At 41.0% G+C, this 24,889-nt stretch overlaps 1 protein-coding gene across 11 annotated transcripts in view; it reads left to right on the top strand.

Annotated features, from left to right (window-relative positions):
- The window catches only part of USP54 (ubiquitin specific peptidase 54), a 126,781-nt gene that overhangs the window by 81,788 nt on the left and 20,104 nt on the right, over positions 1 to 24,889 (top strand). For 9 of the 11 annotated variants that reach the window (XM_049856046.1, XM_049856050.1, XM_049856047.1 and 6 more), the window contains 13 exons: positions 9,631 to 9,765; positions 10,860 to 10,973; positions 11,114 to 11,196; positions 11,629 to 11,734; positions 11,847 to 11,993; positions 13,527 to 13,676; positions 15,692 to 15,860; positions 17,418 to 17,588; positions 20,557 to 20,688; positions 20,866 to 21,246; positions 21,477 to 21,708; positions 22,668 to 22,801; positions 23,954 to 24,121. In XM_049856046.1, the coding sequence (XP_049712003.1) occupies positions 9,631 to 9,765; positions 10,860 to 10,973; positions 11,114 to 11,196; positions 11,629 to 11,734; positions 11,847 to 11,993; positions 13,527 to 13,676; positions 15,692 to 15,860; positions 17,418 to 17,588; positions 20,557 to 20,688; positions 20,866 to 21,246; positions 21,477 to 21,708; positions 22,668 to 22,801; positions 23,954 to 24,121 (2,122 nt within the window). The remainder of the gene's footprint in view (positions 1 to 9,630; positions 9,766 to 10,859; positions 10,974 to 11,113; positions 11,197 to 11,628; positions 11,735 to 11,846; positions 11,994 to 13,526; positions 13,677 to 15,691; positions 15,861 to 17,417; positions 17,589 to 20,556; positions 20,689 to 20,865; positions 21,247 to 21,476; positions 21,709 to 22,667; positions 22,802 to 23,953; positions 24,122 to 24,889) is intronic. The other 2 variants (XM_049856053.1, XM_049856054.1) reach the window with 1 other exon arrangement.

Here is a 24,889-nt window from a genome sequence, read left to right on the forward strand (position 1 = left end):
AGGGGAGGCAGAATAGATCTTTGTCTATAAGGTGTCCTGGAATGTAAGTCTGTATCTGGAGAGCAGTTAAACTGTGTGATGGGGTAGGAAGATTTGTGTTCTGCTGATAGCCCACTTGTTAACTAGGGGGAAATTGACAGTCCAGGGAACCAATCCCTCAAGATTTTTCAGTGTTTACCATGTGGCTGTTCCTCTTTCGGATACTGAAGCATAAGAATGGGAGTAAAGTGATATAAGAAATTACTCATCATTTGTTATTAATCTACCCCTTTCTTTTGTAGATTGTAGGAATAGGAAGTTCTCTGTTGTCCTTCTGCCATGGCTAGGAATTGACTCAACAGCAACTCACAACAGTTCTGAGTTGAACTGGTTATTTAAATTAGAAGATTAGATTACTAGTATGATCTCTAGACATTTTAATTATTAATAAACAACCTTCATATAAGGAAGTATGTCCTTATATCTAATCCAGATATCATCTTCTTGAGTTGAACTTATTCGTTTTGATTACCTATGGATTTGAACATATTTGTATAGTCCTTTGATTATTGTTTATTAAAGTCCTATTATGTTGTGTCCAACTTAAATATTCTCAACTAATTTAACCATTGACATAATTCTCCTCCCCCTTCCCAATTTAGTGCTTATAGTGTATGTCCTTGGATAGTATAAAACTGAATCCTTTTTAAAATTTGGAGTTCAGAATTGTACATGATATTCAAATAAAAGGATATGACTGCAAGAAAATTATAGTCAACCTGTCATCACGATTTTTTTTTTCCAGAGTTTATGGTAGAGCTTGAAATTTACACAATCTCAAAATCTTTGTGCATCCCCTGAAAGGCTCCCCTTGTGGGTAGGTGATTATCCACAGGCCCTTTTCATTTCCCCGTGGGATATGTGGTTATGATACTGATTTCAAAATTTGATTTGAATACTGCTGATAATCTATAAAGGTCCTATATTTTTGCTCTTGGTAAAGATTTGTAAATTGACTACTGTATTTTGTAAAGTTTCAGCATTAGTTGGTGATTTCCCATGAAAAGCAATACCATCCTCTGGTGAATTTGGCCTCTCTCTCTGTCTTTCTGTTCAGTGTCTTGAAATCTTGTTTTTTCTGTCTGTATCTCCCTCTTTGTGTATATATGAGTGTCTAGCTGTTTTGCACAGGTAGCACCGATAAGTGTGGTTGGTAGTTTATGATGGTCTTTAACCTCACCATGACGAGTCCAAAATATTGGGTTATGAACACGGTGCAAATAAAGCTCTAAACTCGTGGGAAGATAGGGTATTGATGACTGATTTTAATTTAAAGGGCCTGTTATAGGAAGCCCTGGTGGTGTAGTGGTTAAGAGCTATGGCTGCTAACTAAAAGTTCGGCAGTTCAAATCTACCAGGTGCTCCTCGGAAGTTCTATGGGGCGGTTCTACTCTGTCCTATAGGGTCGCTGTGAGTCAGAATTGACTTGACAACAGTGGGTTTGGTTTGGTTTTGATATATGATATTCGGGTGCTTTTTAAATCAATAAGTCCAGAGGTAGCTGTTTTTAAACATTAGAGAACCCCAAGGGGAAAACTAACCAGTTGTTCTCTGGCTTTTCCAGAATTGGGTCAAGAGTGTCTATTAAACTGACGGGATATTCGATGATAGTAAGCAATTATTATTAACTTTATTTGGGTGTGATGATGTTATGGTTGTGTTTTAAACACAGAGTTTTATAAAAATTTTTTATAATTTTTATTGTGCTTTAAGTCATAGTTTACAAATCAAGTCAGTCTCTCACATATAAACTTATATACACCTAACTACATACTCCCACTTACTTTCCCCCTAATGAGTCAGCCCTCTCCCTCCTTCCAGTCTCTCCTTTCGTGACCATTTTGCCAGTTTCTAACCCCCTCTACCCTCCCATCTCCCCTCCAGACAGGAGAGGTGAACATAGTTTCAAGTGTCCACATGGTGCAAGTAGCTCACTCCTCATCAGCATCTCTCTCCAACCCATTGTCCAGTGCAGTCCTAAACACAGACTTTTTATTTTTTTGAGGTACATCCTGAAATATTTACAGATAATGACTGACATTTGCTTCAAAATGATCTGGGAGTGGGGTAAGTGGATGGGTGGTATGGATGAAACAAGATTGGTCACAGGATGGTAATTGTTGAAACTGGGTGATGGATACATGGGGGCTTATTATACTATTTTGTCTACTCTTGTATGTTTAAAATTTTCTAAAATAAAATATTAAAAAATCCTGTTACTGTTTTAGGTGCATACTCTTTCCTCCTTTGAAGGAGAAATTTCAACCTTCTTAGAACACACAAAACCAGGGAAAACTCTCCTTCCCAGTAGTCCATGACCCTCAAGGACTACTGCTCATTGTCCATCCAGAGGATTGGGTTTATAAACCGGCTAGATAGGCCACATTTAGTTTTTCCGATTCCTGGGAGACATGGAGAAAAGTAGTGATGATGAGAGCCAAAATGGTGAGAGATGAGAAGCCCAGATCAAGAAGAGAAACCCTCAGGGTTGAGTTAGTGGCAGAGTGGAAAGTGTGTCATGTCTTTGCAGAAGGTATTGCTGGACATCTTTCAGGGATGAGTTGAACTGCTTACTGAGGAACTCTCCAAAGGCCTATACAGCCTCAAAATTAGTGACAGCACTTCCCCTTGACTCCCACCATCTCTACTCATGACTTCTTTTAGATGTAAAGTTAGGAAATTCTGAGAGAGAAATAGACAGGTGTTCCCCGCCTAAAGACAAGACCGTGTTTTAGGGAAATAAAAACAACTTATGCAACAGCTGCATTTGTAGATGCCAAAGCACAAAAACTTTCTGTCTTTTTGGCACTTTTATCTTATTTACATGGTTTTTAGTAATCCAAATAATTACGTGCTCGTGTGGGTAGAGTTGTTTGCTGCTTGATCCAAGAGATGGGTGGGGAAGCACCTGCTTTTAGTCATTAAGTTCTTGTTGCTTTTGTGCTGTATCCAAGAAAATAGCTAGCAGGCATAAGTAATTTGCCCTGAGTTTATCTTATCCTGAGAATGAAAAGGAAGGCCTCTTTGGTTTCACCCTGTGAGGAAGAGCTGAGAGAAACCTCAGAGGTGGGTTTCCTCTGCTGTTTGAAATGGAACCGTCAGGGACCCCACAGGGAAAAATGATTGCTGAGTTTCGGTTCTTCTCTCCCTTTCTCCCTCCCGCAGCAATTGGAAGAATACCAGTTTTTGTTCCTTCTCGGTGCTGCCACCTGTTCTTACTGCTGAACTAAATGTTCTTGGCTTTCTTTGGTGTGAACAGGATCTCCCTCTGGGAAAGGTGGGAGGAGGGTGAAAAAGGAACAGGAGGAGGCCCGTTCCAGCCCCTGTGCTCATGTGAGAGGGACACACAGGGTTAGTGTGCTGCCCTAACAGAGGGGCTTTGTGCTACAGCTTCTTCCGGAGCTGCAGCTCCACAGATGCATTCTGGGCGGGCTAAGCCTGCTTCATCCCTAAGACACTTGCTTCTTCCTAACAATAGCAGAGCACGACCAATAATATAACTAAAATAAGAAAATAAAAACGACGCAGACAGCGACCATTTTAAATTCACTCAGATTCTCAGTGTGTTTATGGAGAAAGTTGCCTGTAATTAAAAAAGAGATGAGACAAGAGTATAGCATGGAGATGCTGACACCACTAAACGCAAGAGTCAGATCTGTTACTGCAGATCTACTGTGGGTATGGGCAGAGCTCTGACCACAGGTCTTCCACTTGCTATGCTAAAACCCTTACTATCTGGATCATGGGAAATCTACTTCTCTTAAGTAGGAGCAACAGAATAGAGGAGATTTGGTCCTTCCTATCATCTCAGAGACTAGAGAGCTCAAGGGAGAAGCATCTCTGACTCAGGGCTAAGACAGTAGCAGTCAGGCTTTTTAGTAACCTAAAATGGCTCCCAGTTGGAACAATAATAGTAATAGCTAACACTTAGGTAGCACTTAACATACTTACAGGCATTAATTGTTGCTAGATGCTGTGGAGTTGGTTCAGATTGATAGCAACCCTATGTACAACAGAGTGAAACACTGCCCAGTCCTGCACCATCCTCACAATCGTTGCTGTTTGAGCCCATTGTTGCAGCCACTCTGTCAATCCATCTCCTTGAGGGTTGTCCTCTTTTTCGCTGACCCTCTACCAAGCATGATGTCCTTCTCCAGGGACCGGTCTCTTCTGATAACATGTCCAAAGTATGTAAGATGAAGTCTTGTCATCCTTCCAAGGAGCATTCTGTCTGTACTTCTTCCAAAACAGACTTTTGGCAGTCCATAGCATATTCAATATTTTTCACCAATATCATAATTAATATGCATCAATTATTCTTCAGTCTTCTTATTCATTGTCCAGTTTTCACATGCAAATGAGGCAATTGGAAATACCAAGGCTTGAGTCAGACTTGCCTTAGTCCTCAAAGTGCCATCTTTGCTTTTCAACACTTTGAAGAGGTCTTTTGCAGCAGATTTGCCCAATGCAGTACGTTGTTTGATTTCTTGACTGCTGCTTCCATGAATGTTGATTGTAGATGAAGTAAAATGAAATCCTTGACAACTTTAATCTTTTCTCCATTTATCATGATGGTCCAGTTGTGAGAATTTTGCTTTCTTTATGTCGAACAGTAATCCGTACTGAAGACTGTAGTCTTTGATCTTCGTCAGTAAGTGCTTCACTTTCAGCAAGTATATGTGTGTGTGTGTATATATATATATATATAATTTTTTTTTTCCATTTAATCCTCAAGTGAGGCCTAGAGAAGTTAAGTAACTTGTCTAAGGCAATATAGCTGGTAATTATGAAGGCTGTGATTTTGAACCCAGACGGTCTGGCTCTAGAGCCCATGCGTTTAACTATTACGCTGTCCCATCTCTCAGTGGAGCCCTGTCCTTTATCAAACAGGGATATCTGAATCACAGAACACAGAAGATAATTTGAGTGACTGTTTTCTTAATTATCCCTAGGATGGTATATAACTAAAAAAAAAAAAGTTAATTCATTAGGAACAGTTGATGCCTTAGAGTATTAGGGCTTAACTTTTGAGGATACCCAGTTAAGAAAGACTAAAGGGGCCTAAGTTTACAAATATCAGATTTGTACAGAACTGTCCTGGAAATAATTTGTTTTTTTGGAATCAGTTTTGGACTCCAAACAAAGGACTGAACCTCATCCATTACTTGCCCTGGAGATAGAACCTTTGTCAGGAGTAATGTCTTACCATCAATAACGGAGAAGCACAGCAAGCTGAATAGGGTACTGGCCACTAATTTTAGCCAAGCCCAGGTGACTTTTCCCAGCAGATCATCAAGTTGTCAGGCCATTGTGCAATTTATAGAAGCAGTCATTGCTTCTTTTCCTACCTTTGTTTTCCTTTGTTTCTTTACATTCCCCTGAAGTTTCAAAATCCCGTAGGTCATGGGTCAGATATTCAGTTGCCCTCTAAAAACCTCATTGCTGTCAAGTTGATTCCAACTCATAGCAACCCTATAGGACAGAATAGAACTGCCCCATAGGGTTTCCAAGGAGCAGCTGGTAGATTTGAACTACTGGCTTTTTGGTTAGCATTTGTAGCTCTTAACCACTGTGCCACCAGAGCTCCGTTAAAAGGTCATCGATAGACATTCTTTCCCTTACAGCAACGGATTGTGGAAGGCCCTGTCTCGCCTTTAACTGACCTTATAATAGTCTTATGAATAGGTTCCTAGGTTAATCCAAAATAACTTGAAGTAATTATAATAGATTCCCCCCACCCCTAGCTCATTAAATGTTACTAAATATGCATCGCGCTGCCTGTTCCATATGGAATCGTTTGTAGGGAAGTAATAGCCGGTTATATGATAATTTGTTCTTGAGTTGCTGCAGAGATTATGTTCAGTGTGTACAAGGAGGAGAGATGCTAGTGAGCGGGTAGAATGAGGGAAACTTGACTTGAAATTAGCAGAATTTTGCTCTAAACAGTTATATTACCGTAAGAAAAATTTTTCAACTTTTTTTAAGATGATTTTTTGTTTCAAACAAGAGAGGGAACTTTATGAGAACTCCCGTTAATAAGATCTGTGTACATCACATGGATTATTTATTTTATTTATTCAGAAATATTTATTGTTGCTCCGTCTATGCCAGTAGTGTTCTAAATGCTGGGGATCTAGCAGTGAATAAAAGGATAGCAATTTCTGTCCTCATATTTTAGCACAGATGGTAATATGTGCTACAGAGAAAATAAAACAAGTAAGAGTGGGGATTTAGAGAAGGGAGGAGCAGATCTTATAATTTTAAATAGAATGATCAGGAAATACTATATTGAGAAGGTAATATATGAATAATAAACTGAGCCACACAGATATCTAGAGGGAGAGTGATCCAGGCAGAGAACTACAAGTGCAAAGGCCTTGAGTCCAGAACATATGTTGTGTGTTTGAGGCACGGTGAGGGGCCTGTGTGGTTTATGTAGAATGAGTGAGAGTTATAGTCGTAGACCAGATTATGTAGGGCTGCGGAGTTTACAGAAACCTTACCCAAAGAATTTGGTCTTTGCACTCAGTTCCTGAGAGGTGATCTTTTAAAAACTGTGGAATTTAAGTGTCTTTGATAAGGACTTCACACCACACCTAACTAACAGATTAAACGAGGTTATGAGGTGATTATGGGACAGGGGATAGCCAGGCCAGAAAGACCACCTCATGGTATTACTCAACCTCAGGAGAAGAAAGCTGAAGTTTGCATTACATAATGAGACCCCGCCCCCCAATAAAAGCTCTGGACATTGAAGCTCCCTGGGCTTCCTGGTTGGTAAAAGACAGTGATGTACATGGGAGGGTAAGTGTATCCCTTGGGACATGTTAGAAATCCTGCCAGGCCTCACTCTATGAGTCTCTTCATTTGTATCCTTTATTTCCTACAATAAAACTAATAGTAAGTATAATACTTTCTGTGAGTTCTGTGATTCATGCAGTGAATTATCAAACCCAAAGGAGTATCAGGAGCCAGCAGACCAGAAGTGAGGGAACCTAGCAGGAGACTCCCAAGTTTGTGGCTGAGACCCTGAAAGGGTAGAGGAAAATCACTGAATTTGTAGCCAGCAAGTCAAAAGTTAGGGTGTCCTGTGAACTCCCAAACTTGCAGCTGACATCTGCCTATTTGACAGTCTGAAGACAGTGTCCTTTTAATTTGTGAGCTCTGTCCTAGCTCCAGAGCTGGCTGTGGTCAGAGAAAGAAGTGTTGCATGGGCAGCTGGTATCAGAGCTGAATTGAGAAGTAAAAAGTGGGGATTTAGATTTGATGTTGATTATTATCCTTTCAAGAGCTTTGGAAACCCTGGTGGCATAGTGGTTAAAAGCTCCAGCTACTAACCAAAAGGTCAGCAGTTTGAATCCACCAGGCACTCCTTGGAAACCCAGTGGGGCAGTTCTACCCTGTCCTATAGGGTCTCCGTGAGTTAGAATCGACTCAACGGCAATGGGCAATGGGCAAGGGCCTTATCACTTTGGCTTTTACTCTGTATGAAATAGGAAGCCGTCAGAGGATTTTGAGCAGAAGAATGATGTGGTCAAACTTAAATGTTTTAAAGAATCATCTGACTGCTGTGTTGAGACTGCTTTGTGTTTCCTTCAGGGAAACAGGAGGACTAGTCAAGAAACTGTTGCAATCATCCAGTGAAGAGATGAGGTGGCTTGGACTAAAGTGGTAGCAGATGAGGTGGTGAGAAGTGTGGCGCCTAGATATACTTTGAGGGTAGAAATATCAGGATTTACCAATTGATTGAGTGTAAGTTGTGAGAGCAAGAGGGGGATCAAAGATGACCCCAAGGTTTTTGTCCTGAGCAACTGCAAGGTTGGTGTTGCCATTTACTGAGATGTGGAGGCACGTAGATGGAGCAGAGTTTGGGAGAGAAGATCAGAACTTCAGTTTTAGACATGTTACATTTGAGATGCTTAAGAGTTCCGCTGCTAACCAAGAGGTCATCTGTTCGAATCCACCAGCTACTCCTTGGAAACCACATAGGGCAGTTCTACTCTGTCCTATAGGGTCGCTATGAGTCAAAATTGACTCAATGGCAATGAGTTTTTTAGAGTTTTTATTAATATTCAACTGGAGATGTCAAAATATAGTTGGATATACAAATCTGAAACTCAAGAGGGAGATTTGGGCTATTGATATAAAGTTGGAAGTTGTCAATGTATGTGTGGTATCTAAAACTGTGGTTCTAGATGAGATCACTAAGAGAGTGAATATATAGAGAGAAGGAAAGATGTCTGAGAACTGAGCCTTTGAGAAAATAAAAAGGAACTGTAAAGGAGACTAAGGAGTGGCCACTGACGTAGGAAGAAAACCGGGAGAGCGTGGTGCACTGAAAGTTAAGGAAAGAAAATATTTTAAAAATTAACTGCATTAAATGCTGCAGATAGGTTAAATAAGATGAGGACCAAGAACTGACCATTAGAGATTGATGGGACCTCCTATTGTTAAATCACACAGGTAGGTTTATAGTGGTCTCATTTCTGGTCTCATTAGTAAGTCTGAAAGATAATACTGGGATTTTTTTATACGAAGAAATTATTAACAAGAATTTCAAGTGTGTGACATTCTTCTGGCCTGTTGGTATGTAACTCATTGCTGACTGTGTTGTTTAGGGGGGTGGTATAGTTAAGATCGAGGTTGCGTGATATCAAGGAGCATATTCCAGTCTCCATGGGGAGGATTCACTGCCACTTGCGAAGGACTCATCAAGCTAGATGCCACTTGTTACTGTTGTCATTCTCTGGACATTGCATTTATCAGAGTTACAGATGTAGGTGAAATGGAGAAGACAGATACATTTAATTACAGCAAAATTAAAATGACTATGCATCAAAAGGCACTGTAACCAAGGTCAGCAGATTGGGGAGAAGATATTTACCAAAAATAATAGTCACAAAGGACTAAATGTAGTCAGAAAGACTAAAATTAACCTGTCTGATCATATTAATTACTGAAAAGGATATGGAGAAATTTATATTCACACACACAATGTGTTTTATAAATAAAAACAGATTATGCACCCAACTTATGATAGTGACTGGCCAACAGGGAGTGGGGTGATCTCTTAAAAAGGACTTTCGCTTTATCTATAAACTGGAAGTAAACATGAACAGAATGTTTATTTCTGGGTGTTAGACATGCAGGTGTTCATTATATTATTTTTTTCTACTTTGTGGTAATTTTGTATTAGCTAAAAGATTAAATGAATGGGGATGCAAGTTTTATAGGATAAGCACCCAGGGAATAATTTATGCGTAACTTATCCCTATTTACCTAACCACCTACATCTATTGATATCAAAGGAAATGAGGTAACTGCATTACATTAACTTATGACAGTGGTCTCTCCTAATGTGTCCCTGACAGCATCACACTCAGCTGGAAGAGTGAAGATCCTTTTGGGAATGGATCACACCCTCTGCTCTGCTCTTGATTTTTGAAAATTTTATTACTAACCACAAGCATATCAACCTATGGGAGGCACACTTTGTTCCATAGCTATCAGCACACCACGTGACAAACTTGGATGTACAGAGGCTTAATAACAGTATTGTGCTTTTTGTCTTGTCTAACCTCTTCCCTACAGGGAATCTTTAACCAGTTTCAGTGTAGTAGTGAAAAAGTGCTTCCATCTGACACCCTCCGCAGTGCTCTGGCAAAGACCTTCCAAGATGAACAGCGTTTCCAGCTGGGAATTATGGATGACGCTGCGGAGTGCTTTGTAAGTGCCTGGCCTCTGGCCTTCTTTGATAGGGAGTGGGACTGTTGATGATCTCCATCAGAAACTGGCTACTTTCCCATGAAATTTGCTGTGCTCTGATCTCTACACAGAGTAAGGAATTTCTCTAGCTTCTCAGAGCTCTAGAGTGTCTCTGCTATTGTAGCGTGAATTGTCTACTGGGTTTATTCTTCTTCAAGCTTAGGGTGGTTTTGTGGTTGCCATTGCATAAAACAGTAGCACTCACCTTCAAAGTAGTCAAAAAAGAAAAACAAAAACCCTCTTGCTGTTGAGTTGATTCGGACTCCTAGTGACCCTATAGGACAGACTAGAACTGCCCTATGGGGTTTCCAAGGAGCGGCTGGTGGATTTGAACTGCTGAGCTTTTGGTTAGCAGCCAAGGTCTTAACCAGTGAGCCACCAGGGCTCCTTTCAGAGTAGTCAAGTTTCTTTAACACAAATTTTTGGGTCTAACCATCTGAGTTTCTGATTCAGTCAGTCTGGAGTTGGGCTCAAGAAAATCCGTCTCCAGCAAGTTCCTGGGTGATACCGATGCTGCTGGCCTGGAGACCACATTATTAAAAACTCCTGCATTATTAAAGATAATTATGTAGTGTGATGTGCTATCTAGGTTGCTACATTGTCCCAGTGACTTTTTGTAGAAAACCCTGACTCTTCTGAATGCTGAAGCCTATCCATCACCTTCACGAGAGCCTCCCAATACAGCCATTTAGAAAATCTGAGAATGAGGTACATGCCATCATAGAGTAAATGTGGGCCAAAATCAGAGGAACTCCTGAGAAACTAGATCACGGATATATTTCTGATAGAAACATAAAGTGGTGAAACCACTCTGGAAAACAGCTTGGTAGTTTCTTGTAAAACTAAGCATGTACCTACCATACAACCCAGCAGCTGTACTGGGGTTTTTTTTTTTAAACAGCTTTCAATTTTTTGAAGAAGAAAAAAAAAAAAAAAAAAAATCAAAGCTATGCCTACCTTCCAGGAGGGTTGTTTTTTTCTCTAAGTGAACTGCTTACCAATTTGTATATTTGTTGAGTGATGTTGTTGTACTGCTTTTGTTCTTTCTCCGTCAGGAAAATCTCCTGATGAGAATTCACTTCCACATTGCTGATGAAACCAAAGAGGATATATGTACTGCTCCACATTGCATCTCTCACCAGAAATTTGCGATGACATTATTTGAGCAGGTGAAACCCTATCTCCTTCTCCCTCTCTTCTTAGACCTTTTCTTCAAGCACATGCTGTCCTGGGATATGGGGTGTAAAATGGGTGGGAAAAGAGTTCATGACTGTGGACGCTTGGTGTTGCTTTTTCTCCCTGGGCCCAGTGTGTTTGTACCAGCTGTGGCGCCACTTCTGATCCGCTGCCTTTCATCCAGATGGTACATTACATCTCCACAACTTCCCTTTGGTGAGTCTTACAGTGTTCTCTGTACCCTTGGATACTCATCCAGTTGATTCTTGTGTTTTTTCCAATTGATTGGGCTTTAATTGAAGGCATCCAATTAATTGCTGAGTCTATGCTATGTGGTAGGAACTCAGAACAATAATTTAAAAATAACTTTTGCCCTCCTTATTTTCGCTCCTACCCCTCCCCATTTCTTAAGCTCAGTTCTGGCCAGGAAAGTGATAGGGGAAATGGAAATTCTATGAGTTTTGAATCTTGGGACAGGCAGAGCCACTCACTGTGTTTGGCGGAACAGAATCTGTTCAGGTCAAGGGGCTTTGGTATAGTGGGCACAGGAAAAAAGTCAAACAGGCAAGTTAGGAGTTTACATGAATGATTTATTTGATGTAGCTATAACTGTCCCACCATCATTCGCTTTTGTTTTCCATCTTGAAGCAATCAGGCTATTTGTATGTTGGAAAGACGAGAAAAACCTTCACCCAGTATGTTTGGTGAGCTGCTGCAGAATGCCAGTACCATGGGGGATCTGCGGAACTGTCCTGTGAGTTATGTCAGGGGTACGGTGTGGCGTGGGAGAGGGAATCCTGGCATCAGTGGAATTGAGGCAGAGCCAGTGGGAAATATCTGGAACTAGCCTTATATACGTGTTTCAGAGCAACTGTGGAGAGAGGATCCGGATTCGCCGTGTGTTGATGAACGCTCCACAGATTATCACAATTGGGCTGGTATGGGACTCTGACCACTCAGACTTGGCAGAGGATGTCATCCACAGCCTGGGCACCTGCCTTAAGCTGGGTGATGTGAGTATTACCTTTGTCAATGACTTAGAGTTCATGTGTCTTAGTATTGCTCAAGGGCAGTGAGCACTGAACAGAAAGGCATGTCCTGCATGACAAATATAGAGTTTTGGACAGATATACATTTGTATATGTATACACATGCATGTGTATGCATGTACATGCTCACATGCCTCCTTTGGGTAGGTGGCAAAGACTTTTTTAGACTAGGATAACCTTGGACTTGAAGGACAGGACTAGCAGAACTTAGCTATTGATACGAATCAATCAGTTAGTTGAGTTATTGTGTGCTCTACTCATTGTTAGTTTATACTAGCATAGAGTAGGGAGATGTATTCAGCCGTGGAAGTTAGTGCCAAGGAGCTGCTCTGGCAGGTGAAGGAATCCAAAAATGTGAAATTCACAGTGATTAATTGTGCTTCTCACTGCTGAGAAGGTAATGAAGCAGCTTGGAAGAGAATTCAGTGGTTTTCTATGAATCCATTTAGGAAAATAGATAGGACAAAAAGATTTCAGACCTGGGGGTCTTTACCTTCTCAGCGCCAGGTACAGCCAGTGTTTTCCTTCAGTTCAAGAGAAGAACCAGAAACTCCGTGGTTTCTTTTCTATTTGGTTTCTTTCTGGGATAGTCCTATGACAAAGGCAATCCAGAGGTTTTTGTTTGTTTGTTTGTTTTGTTTTTATGTCATTAGGCCACAACTGAGAATAAATGAACTGTCTGGAATCCTCTTTTAGACCTCCTTCCCAAGGAAACTGTGACCTGAATAGGCTATACATAATAAAATCTACTTTTTCTAAACCCCTGTAGCTTACATACTCTGTGCTGTTCTAATTTTGTTTTGTTTCTATGGTTGTTTTCTCAACCGAGTAAGTTCCTTATTACCAGGAACCCTTTCTTCAATTTTTTTTGCACATCTCTTAGCACCTAGGATGGTGCTGGCCACCTAGGAATTAAAATGCTGAGGTAACCAACATGGCAGTATCGCGCCTTTTAAGGACTTTCTTACCCTCTATTTAGGGTCCCGGAGCCTTGGTGGTGTAGTGGTTAAGAGCTACAGCTGCTAAGCAAAAGGTGGGCAGTTCAAATCCACCAGCTGTTCCTTGGAAACCCTATGCGCCAGTTCTACTCTGTCCTATAGGGTCGCTGTGAGTTGGAACCGACTCGATGGCAGCAGGTATTTAGGGTCTCAGCAGGGAAATTTATATTTGTGAGGCCAGCTGATTGGTAAGTAATCTTTGAAACTGTTTTTTTTTTTTTTAAACTTTCCTGGATCATCTCATAAATTATTTTAGAAAATAATTAGTAAAGGTAAGAGGAAACATTACTGTGTTAATGGTTTACTAGCTTCAATCTATCTTACTTTTCTCCACCTTCTGGTTCATTTTCTGTGATAAACCTGGAGTAGCAAAAAGTCTTACACTGAAGGAAGGAGAAGCAGGTCAGTACCTTAATTAAGAAATGTTGGTGGAGCCTGCTGAGAGATGTCGTGAGAGAATAGGCTGTGTGACCATTTCTGCCTTGCTCTTCCCCCACAGCTGTTTTTCAGAGTGACAGATGATCGGGCCAAGCAGTCTGAACTGTACTTAGTAGGAATGATCTGTTACTATGGCAAACATTATTCCACATTCTTTTTCCAAACAAAAATCCGCAAATGGATGTATTTTGATGATGCTCACGTCAAGGAGGTAGGAATACTTGAGCGCTTTTGTTTTTTAATATAATTTTTTAAATTGTTATTGTTGAGAATATACACAGCAAAACATGACACCGATTCAAGTTTTTCTACATGTACCATTTAGTGATATTGGTTACATTCTTCGAGTTATGTAACTATTCTCGCCCTCCTTTTCTCAAGCACTTCTTGAAGTGTTTAGTTCCTGCAAAAAAAAAAAGGCGTAAGAAACACTAGAATAATTATTTGTCTTCAGTATTTCATTTTCATAATTTTGAACTATGCCCCTCCATGAACTCTGTAAGACATATTTTATATTTTACCTATTTTGTATCTAGCATCAGGAAACCCCGGTCATGTAGTGGCTAAGTGCTATGGCTGCTAACCAAAAGGTTGGCAGTTCGACTCCACCAGGCGCTCCTTGGAAACTCTATGGGGCAGTTTTACTCTGTCCTGTAGGGTTGCTATGAGTCAGAATTGAATCAGTGGCAGCAGGTTTGGTTTTGGTTTTTATCTATCATCAAATTTATCAGGGTATTGGTCTTGTTTTCCCAAATAGATGGTAAGTTTCTTGAGGATATGATCAGTTTATCTTCTATTATTTTCTGTGAATCTCTTCCCAAGGCATTTAGCACAGTTCTGAATTTATAGTAGCCCATCTTTTTAGTTTACTTAAATTTTGGTTGAGTTGAGTGGGAACAATCTAATGCTTCAAATGAGGTTATAAGGTTAGCACAAAGTTCAGAATTCCAAATCTCAGAATTATCAATAGATAATACTTTGTCTCAGAACTGCTGTAAATTACTCTCTGATCATTATCTTCCCGAAGTGCCCTATCAGAAATTAATAACTTTTGGGGATAGGATAGGGAAGATAAGGCTATAATGGTATTTAGAGCAGGAAACTTGGTACTGTCTAAACCACAGTCTGTGACTGAAGTGGTTCAGATGACCTGCATGAGTCAGGAAGACCCTTGTGATAAGGTTACCAACTTGGGGGTGAGGAGGGAGGCTGCTGGCTGTAACCTGCACCAACCCATGGACCTCAAGCACTATCTTCCCCTGATGGTAGTCTCTACTACACCCCCTGATTTTCATCTTCATTTCATTTGTTGTTGTTGTAATTTTGGACAACGTATTTGATTTCTCTGAGCTTTAGATTTTTTGTTTGAAAAATAATGCCTGTCTTATGATATTAGAGATTTATATGTGAAAAGTATACAAATGGTAACTTAGTTATAAATAACTGTTTTAATTAAAAAAAATGGTTTTAATTAAACTAACGGTAACTTAATTATAAATTTCCTGAGCATCTATTACGGGCAAAACACTAGGTTAGTTGGCAACTCCAAGAACACACCATGTAAGAATATGACTGGTTCCGGCCCAAGATAGGGTGGGTTTGGGGATTTGATTGGGTTATTGTTTCCATGGCTATTCTGTCACTCTTTTCCACTGCAGTAGCAAAGGTGAATCCAGCACACAGCTAAGACCAAGAGGTCCCACTGTCTATTCTAAGCAGTTTGACATGTTACGTCCTGCCGTGTGTGAATTCTGAAACTGTGTGTCATTTACTCTAAGGCAGTCTGTGGAGAGTTTCTGCCTGCTTTAGCTTCGTAAAAGTGATTTTAATGTTTAGGAGAAAATTATGGAAATGTGGATTTGAAACAAGGGCTTTAATTTGATATCTGTGAAAAGAAATTGGTTACCAAGGCAGCTAAAGTCCTCTCACGTAGCATGTTCACCTTTGAGAATGTTCATTCGTGTTTCACAACTCAATGGATGTTTCACAGAGATAACAGTAATTTTATTCATCCTCCCTTTCTCTTGTAGGATTTTAATACTTTCTAAAAGGATTTACCAAAAAATTTCTTAAGGTTAGGTCTTAAGATCTCTTTTGTTGTCTCTTTACCCAATTCCTAGCTTTTCATCTGTTTGATGTTCTTTAGAAAAACATAACAAGAAGATAAGTTTTGAATTGTGAGTGTAAAGAATAATTGTCATGTTCTTCTGGTTGTTTCTGGTTCAGATTGGACCCAAATGGAAGGATGTGGTGACCAAATGCATCAAGGGGCATTATCAACCCTTGCTGTTGCTTTATGCAGACCCCCAGGGCACCCCAGTGTCCACCCAGGACCTGCCTCCCCAACTTGAGTTCCAGTCATACAGCAGGACATGCTACGACAGTGAAGATTCAGGTAAGCAGCCTAGCTTGCTACCTCCCGCCCACCATCCCATGGGACCATTCAGTGGTTGGAACTCGTACTCAGTTATGAGTCTAACACATAACCTAGCTTGCTGCCTCCCGCCCACCATCCCATGTGACCATTCAATGGTTGGGACTCGTACTCAGTTATGAGTCTTAACACATAACCTACCTTGCTGCCTCCTGCCCACCATCCCATGGGACCATTCAGTGGTTGGGACTCATACTCAGTTATGAGTCTAACACATAACCTAGCTTGCTGCCTCCTGCCCACCATCCCATGTGACCATTCAGTGGTTGGGACTCGTACTTAGTTATGAGTCTAACACATAACCTAGCTTGGAGAAAGGCGAGCCATTAGCAATAAGAAAGAAGTGCCAACTCCTCAATTGTGCCAGGCCTTGTTTCTTTGCACTCTCAAGAGTGTGCTGCCTAAGTCACCTGGGGCCCCAACCCAAAAGTGAGAAGGAAATTGTTGATTTAGACTGAGATATTAAGTTTGCAAGGGAGACCTCAGTATTTAGCTTTATAATAATGATAGAGATGAGCACTTTAACAGTTATTTAAATGAGTTGTTAAGACCAAGAAAAATGATTTCGAGTGACTACAAAGCTAGTCAGTTTTTTTGGGGTGAGAGATTTTTGTTTTAAAATTTCAAGTGCAGTAATGTATTCCTAAGTTTATCAATGCGTTGTTCACTTCTAAGCTAATTGTTTGAAGCTTAAACTATGTTTTACTATGGAAACAATTTTTGGTGTGATAGCTAAGTCCCAGTATAGCCCACAGAGGCTCACGATATGTTTGAACTATAACCCTAATAGTTTTGGCTTGATCTCTGAAAAGGATGAAGAAGAAATGTTCTTTTTCCTCCTCTGCATTTAGGGCTGGCATTGAGTGTAATTTTGAAAAAGGAGATGCTTGTCTTTGAAATCTTTCTCCCTCCCTTTTGTACCTCCCTCCTGCTTGGTACCAGAAGCCCTTCCTACTCTTGTACCCCACCCCAGACCTGACCAACTTCTCCCTTCAATCAAAAACCCATTTTTCCTGCTGTGCTTATCTCAGCTAGGTGTTCCAAGGACAGCAATCCAACTGAACTAATTCATGCTAAAGTGTAAATAACAGCCCCATAATTTCCTAGAACTATTAAAATGCTCCTTTCTGGCAGTATAGGAAAGAACTTATGGGACAGGGGAACAACAGGTTATATATGCCAGGTCACCTTGGGACTTTCCATCTAAATAGATTTATTTTTCCTTTCTTCCACTTCACCCCCCCACAGGTTTTCTGAAAGCCCCACAGTTTTTCACAGTGGCAGGCAGAGTGGGGGCTTCAGCAAGGTAGGGGCAGAGGTGGGAGAAATTGTGTGTCTGGGCTATCTGAAAATTGGGTGTTGGGAAGAATGGCCCTATGTGTATATACACACTTTCTCACCCTTCCATCTAGGAAGTTCTTGCCTTACGGACCTTTGTTGCCATCCATCTCTTTGCCTTCTCTCTGCCGCTGTCCTCTCTTTCCTCACTTTTGTGTATGTGTCTCCTCCTTCCCTCAGGGAGGGAGCCCTCCATCTCAAGTGACACTCGAACAGATTCCTCAACGGAGAGCTATCCCTACAAACACTCCCATCACGAGTCTGTGGTCAGTCACTTCTCTTCTGATTCTCAGGGGACAGTCATCTATAATGTGGAGAGTGATTCCATGTCTCAGAGCAGTCGGGACACAGGTAGGGACCTAAACAAAGGACCCTGATTGCCAAATTCTCTTCCTGCATAGTGTCTCCTGAGACAGAGAAACTGGGGCACGTCAGAAGTGTTGCTGTGCAAAGGAGCAAAGGCACAAAATTTGGGCATTTGAGTGGAATACAAAGAAGCGACTCGGCTCTGAATGAATGATGATGCTCCATTGTATAGATTTCTGTCAACAGCAGCATGTCAATAGGGACCATTAAAATCGTTGTAATTGATGTAATTATTTATTTTGAGGTCAGCTTTTCTGCTGCTACCCTCTCAATCCTTATCCTTCCTGTAGTGCCCCGCTAACCCATTGTGTTCTTGCACCTTGCCATGTTTTTATGCCAGGCTTTGTCTTGAGTGAAGGGCTCTGAGAGAAGGGGTACATTTATGGGCAGAGGCATATTTTGGGCAAGCTGCTTAGCTTGCCAGGCTTCCTGAAGGCCAGAGAAGCAAAAGAATGAAAGGTAGCCTGTTACTGTGAGTCCTCTGCAAAGAATGTTCTTGAATTGTTTTGTTACTCTAGGTGAGTGTGCCAGTGTCAGTGGGAGAAATCGATGCAGGGCATAAAGAGAAGAACAGTAAGGTGACTGCTAAGATGAAAAGTGCATAATGGGATATAGGACACCTAAGGTATAAAACAGTGCCCATACTCTCAGGGATTTGGGAATTACTGATCTCATGGCTTCATATTGATGGTTTATCTTCTGTAAGTGGCCTTTTTTTTTTTTTAATAAAAAATTTTTGTATTCAAAAGTGTGCAAAATAATACAGTGCCACTCCACGTACCCATCACCTAGTTTCAACAATTATAACCCAGGCTAACCTAGTTTCATCTGAATCCTTTACCTCCTTTCCCCATTCTGGGGTTATTGTGAAGCAAATCCCAGATATCATGTCATTTCTTCCCTAAGAGTCATAATTTGTTAATGGTTTGTATATATGACTTGGAAACCCTGGTGGCATAGTGGTTAAGTGCTATGGTTGCTAACCAAAAGGTCGGCAGTTTGAATCCGCTAGGCGCTCCTTGGAAGCTCTGTGGGGCAGTTCTACTCTGTCCTACAGGGTCGCTATGAGTCGGAATCGACTCGATGGCAGTGGGTTTTTTTACATTTGACCCAGAATCCAAATGAGGTCTATACTTTGCAATGGGTTGATGAGTCTTTTATGTTTCTTTCAACTTATAGGTTTCCCATCTATCTAATTTTTTTTCTTTGCAAATTATAGTTGAAGTAACCAGGTAGTATGTTTTGTAGATTTCCCAGTCTGAAATTTGCTGATTACATCCCAATGGTGTGGTTTAACATGATTCTCTGTCCTCTGTACTTTTTTGTAAATTGGTAGTTGGATGTAGAGGTTTGGTCAGATTTATGTTGGATTTTTTTCATGACTACTGCATAGATGGCGTTGGGTGTGATTTTTAGACCATATTTCTAAAGCTGAACTGGGGGAAGCCAAGCCACAGGATAAACAAGGCGTATTTTTTAGGAGAGCCAGTTCTCTGTTAAGGGTTTGTGTTTATGTATGGAGGGGGAGGGGGTTCATGTCCTATTGATTTAACATTTGTAACATTTAGTTGCTCCAAGTGATTTCCCCCTTTTTTAAGCCTTTCTTGTGGGCCTAGAAGTAGCAAAGGGATAAGACCAGAGCAACAAAAGATTACATGGGATAGTTGATTGAACGTATGTACCCATATCACTACATTGTTGACATCTGAATGTGTGAAAAGATTTTCATATACTAACGTTTGAAAGGAGCCCTGGTGGTGCAGCTATGCCTGCTAACCAAGAGGTTGGCAGTTAGAATCTGCCAACCACTATTTGGAAACTCTGTGGGACAGTTCTACTCTGTCCTATAGGGCTACTATGAGTTGGACTCAATGGCAATGGTTTTTTGTTTTTTTTTTTTTAACATTTGAAAACAAATTTCTGTTAGCTGGCAGAGCATTTGAGAACTGAGGAGCCTGTCTTGTAATTTAATTCAGCTACTTAATTTGCCTCTGGCTTCCAGCAGATTAGATGAGTCTGCTTTCCTACTGGGGAATGCTGACCTTAGTGTTATCAAATCATACATTCACATACTATGGGCATGAAGCATAATGAGCCCAGGTCTCCTGGGTTTCGCAATGATTACCCAATTGCTGTCAAGTCAGTTCTGATTCATGATGACCCCAAGTGTGTCAGCAGAACTGTACTCCATAGGGTTTTCGATGGTTGATTTTTCGAAAGCAGAGCTCCAAGGCCTTTCATCTGAGGCTGGTGAGCAGTGGAATGCATTAACCATTACACCACCCAGCTACTCCTCCCAGTGATTAGTATTGAGTGAAGTGTTATTTTTGGATGGAGCCAAGTTTGGTGAATATGTGTTGGTGATGGGAATGAATTACTAAAAGTTGAAATGTCCTTTTAAGTGACCCACATTTAATGAAGGTTTAGAACTGGGTTTTAAAGCCATATACAACCAGAGCTCTTGTTGGCAAAGACTGGGGCACCTGGGATAATACCAGATGTACCAAAAATTAGACTTTACTTGGCTTATATTGCTAAAGTAATTAATTAAAATAAAAGGAAAACTCTTGTCTTCAATTTATGAGAGTGAAAATATATGGATATGTGATATTTTTATACAATCTTTAAAATTTTTGCCTTTTAAAAATTACCAGAGAATGTGTCCTTAGTCCTTCTGGGCCACTGGGAAAGATTATGAGCTGGATTGAGACTGCTTTTTGCTCAGGAGACATTATGAAATTGGAAGTTCCCAATAGATACCTGAGCTTTTCTTCATTTACCTACTGAGAAATTCCTGCTGGGCTTAAATCAAATAGCCTTACCCCTTCAGCTTCTGACCCATGGGAATGCTGAGTGTGTGCCACTGTCATGAATCACCAAGGGAGACTATGTTCTCAAGAGGGTAGAGATCAGTCTCAGATACCAGCTCACCCCCATTTCCTTGTTCTTTCAGGACACCTGACTGACAGTGAATGTAATCAGAAACACATATCCAAGAAAGGGTCACTGATAGAGCGCAAGAGGAGCTCTGGCCGGGTTAGGAGGAAAGGCGACGAGCCGCAGGCCTCAGGGTACCACAGCGAAGGCAAGCCACTCTGCATTGCGCCTCTTTCTTCAGCCACTGTATCAAGCTTCTGTCACCCTCTCAGATTATGGCTTCTCCTTTCTGCTCAAAGGAGCTTATCCTTGCTTTCTAGACTGTACGGTCTGGGTGTCTCTGGTCACTTTAAACTTCTGTATTTGTCTTATTGTGTGTTTTTAGGAGAAACACTGAAAGAGAAGCAGGCTCCGAGGAATGCCTCCAAAACGTCCACCAGCACCAATAGGCTGAGGGGCTTTAAGGAGACAGTCAGTAACATGATCCACAGCAGGCCGTCTGTGGCTTCTCAGACCAACCTGGGATCTCCCTGTGGCGGCAGGGGAGGAGACCAGCCTGAAAAAAAACCTCCTAGGAATCTGCCCTTGCATTCTCGTGACTGGGAAGTAGAGAGTACCAGCAGTGAGTCCAAATCCAGTTCTTCCAGCAAGTATCGTCCAACATGGAGACCGAAACGGGAGTCTCTGAATATTGACAGTATCTTTAGTAAGGACAAAAGGAAGCACTGTGGCTATACACAGCTTAGCCCCTTTTCTGAGGATGCAGGTGAGGGGATAATTAGGGAAGAATTGGGCTTTCGGATGAAGTTGATTTATATATTTAAAAACCTGGGCTTTCTGGTAATATTGCAAGGTACATTTTTTACTCCAATGTTGGGCGTTTTGGGGATATGAGTTCAATGAATGAATGAGTAGCTGGATGTAGAGGTGGTATTTTGATTTTGGGCAGATACTAAATCTACCTCCTTTTCCATACTTGTCCTTTGATTGGGATAGCTAAAGAATTTACACCAGATGAAGCAAGCAAGCCACCTGCTGTTGACAATAAAGCTAGTAGACCAAGCCCCCGATATAAGCCCTGGGGCCCTGCACGGCCAGGCTCGCACCTTTTGGAGCAGCACCCCCGCCTGATCCAGCGAATGGAATCTGGCTATGAGAGCAGTGAGAGGAACAGCAGCAGCCCTGTCAGCCTGGATACAGCCTTGCCTGAAAACTTGAATGTCTGCAGGTATTGTTTGGCCCTTGAGTAGACTTCTGCCTTGTAGCAACGTAAACCACCTTTTGGGGGCCTTTCACGATGGCTCAGACAAGGGGTGAGATGGGCTTTGTTACCATCTTGTGGATAAGCAGAGTACTGCGCTCTGTCAACTTCCTATAGCCACAGTACCCTCTGCTGGGAGGAAGAGCAAAGGCATTGGAGAAAGGAGAGCTCTGTCAGTTTAAAGTGTTCCGTATAAAGTGGTTATTCAGTAAATAACTTTGAATGAAAGAATGAATTAGTGAATGAAAATTTATGTAATCCTGAGATCAGAGGAGAAACCGTATTGTTATTTATTCTTGCCTTCCATCTTGGGATAGGATTTTGTGTTGCTTTTTAACAGTCACTTGGGATCCTGTGTTTTATGAAGCCAATGATATTCAGAATCTTGTAAGATAATGCAACCGTTCAATAGTGCTTACTGCACTCTTCTCATAGGGCCCGGTTTGCTCTGTGAATTTCAGATTTCCATACATTGTTTTTACTGACTTGCCACAGAGGCGAGTTTCCTAACAGTATACCTGCTTTGAAAAGAGTGCTTATATCTTCTACAGGGGTGGTAACTACACCCTCCTACTCTCCATTGCTCTTCCCTGACCACAGGACCCTGTTCAGTTTTACTCATGAGAAGATGTTACAAAGGTGTAAGAAAGAGGAAGGCAATCCACATGAGAGCGTATGTTCATTAACTGATTTATTCATTCAGTAAATTTTGAATGTCTGCTATATGCCAGACCCCCTGCTAGATGCACAAGATGTGAATGAGACGAGATAAGACACAGGGCATGAGTGGATATTTCAGTTTTTCAGAAATAGTTTAGCAGAATCTTTAATTAGTTTGATGTTTTATCAAGGGATTTTAGTCCTTGGGATGTTCTTAGTTATCACACTTCTGATGCTGTCACTAGACTCTGACTTTTTTTTCGAAGGGATCCGAGTGCTAAGAGATCAGCTGGATTTGTCCCTGCCTGGCATCATATCCCGAAGTCCCACAGCAGTAGCCTCCTGGAGGTGGACTCCGCAGCATCTGCGAGTGGCTGGACAGAGAACCGGCCTGTCTCAGGTAAGCAGAAGAACGCTGGACTGGGGAGATCGGATTTGACCACCGATTTTATTTGGTGAACAGCGCCACCTGAGCAAATTTGAATTACATTCAGTCAGAATGTAAATAGAGAGGCATTTAAGCTGCTCTGTCTTCGGATTTGTTTTTTGTTCTCCATCACAGCTTGCAGGAACGGGAGTAAGAAGCGACAGAAATACGGTGAACGTTGTCAATAGCAGCTCCATTCCTCAAAAGCATAACTCTTAGCAGCTCCATTCCTCAAAAGCATAACTCTTATCTATGACTTTGATGACTCTTTAAAAAAAAATTAGAAAAGTAAAATAGGCCTGTATCAAGCATCAATAACCTGCCTTTTGCCTCTTCAAATTGAAGTAGCCAATGTTACTATTATGGTATTTATCTTTCTAAATATTTTTCTGTGCTTATACAAATACATATATAATTTTATGTGTACCATTTTTTTTAAAACAAAATTAAGTCATACTACAGGTATTACTCTGTCACTTGATTTTTCACTTAATGTATCGTGGACGTACTTCTAGATCTATCTAGATCCATCTATGAACACTTGTAGAGCTGAATGTTTACTGTTGTCGACGTTTTATGAACTCACTAAAGAGGTGGTGGTAATTAAGTCAGAGAAGGAGGAAATGACTTGCTTGAAGCTCCCCAATGAGTCAGTGGCAGCACCTGGTAGAGAATGCTTTGTAATGATTTAAGAGCACGGATTATGGATTTAACCTATTTGACTTTAATTGAGCACCACCATATACCACCTGTGTTCCTGTGGGCAAGTTATTTATCGTTTTTGTGACTGAGTTTCTTCATCCATAGAATGGGGATAATAGTGTCTACCTTCTAAGTAGCTGTGAGAATTAAATAACATGTAAAAGTGCCTAAAACTGTACTCGACACATAGCAAATGCTCTACAAATATTAATTGTCATTGTTGTTATGAAGTGCTTGATAAATGTTATTATTATTCACTGACTAGATCTCATCCGGAATCTTGTCTGGAAAGCACTACCAAAAATATTAGCTCCAAATTGAAGCCAAGTGCTCCAAAGGAAAAACAGTGCAGTGGCCTCAGCAGTTGTTTAGCTCTGGTTCTGGAAATGTGACAGTTTATCTCCTCCCTTGCGTGTATTCCAGGTGGAGAGATATCTTCCAAAAGTGAACTGGATGAATTACAAGAAGAAGTGGCCAGGAGGGCCCAGGAACAGGAACTTCGAAGGAAGCGGGAGAAGGAATTAGAGGCAGCTAAAGGCTTTAACCCTCTCCCCAGCCGGTTTATGGACTTGGATGCATTGCAGAATCAGGGTAATTGTCGTGAGCATTAGGCTGTGGGTGATGGGGACAGAAAGAAAGGAAAAAAGATCCAAGTCGTAAGTTCCTTTAAAGGCAAAAAAGGATCTCCTACCCATTTTAGAGAATTCTTAATAGCAATGGACAGTTGGAACAAGGGTAGAGCATAGCTTCAGCAGCAAGGATCTGTGTGTACCAAAGGGAAACATTAGCAAAGTTATATTTTATCTTAATTCAGAGATTCCAGTGAGAGCTAGTTAAAATAGGAGGTGATGATCCTCTTGGCTGGAGATAGGCACCGATTGGGGGGCAACTATTAGAAGCCTATAGATTAGAGGTAGACTATATTGTTCATGAAAAGTTTCCCATGAACATCTATAGACGCTGTAAATAAAACTAGTTACAACTTAGAAGCAACAGAAAAGGGCATGAAACCATGCTGACAGTGAGGGGCATTCTACTTGCTGGCAGAAACATACCCTAGAGAATTTCCACTGGAGGCTTCAGGGAAGTGGATCAGCCAAACAGGAGCAGAGAACACCAGGATGATTTGCCCTCCAGTCTCCTACAATTTTCATGGGCTTTACGTAAACTTCCACAACTGCCCCACTTTTTTTTCTTCCGGGAGTTTCTTTAGGATGTCACTTTGTGGCAGAAAGCACAAAATAATACTCCACCAAGCCTGAGGTATCTACCTTAAATAGGCCCTGAAACCCATATCTCAGTTTTTCTTTGTATAAAATGAAGTTATCAGTCTTATTACTCAGAATTCCCAGATATAAC

This window comes from Elephas maximus, chromosome 16, assembly GCF_024166365.1.
Source record: "Elephas maximus indicus isolate mEleMax1 chromosome 16, mEleMax1 primary haplotype, whole genome shotgun sequence".
NCBI classification, from domain to species: Eukaryota; Metazoa; Chordata; class Mammalia; order Proboscidea; family Elephantidae; genus Elephas; species Elephas maximus.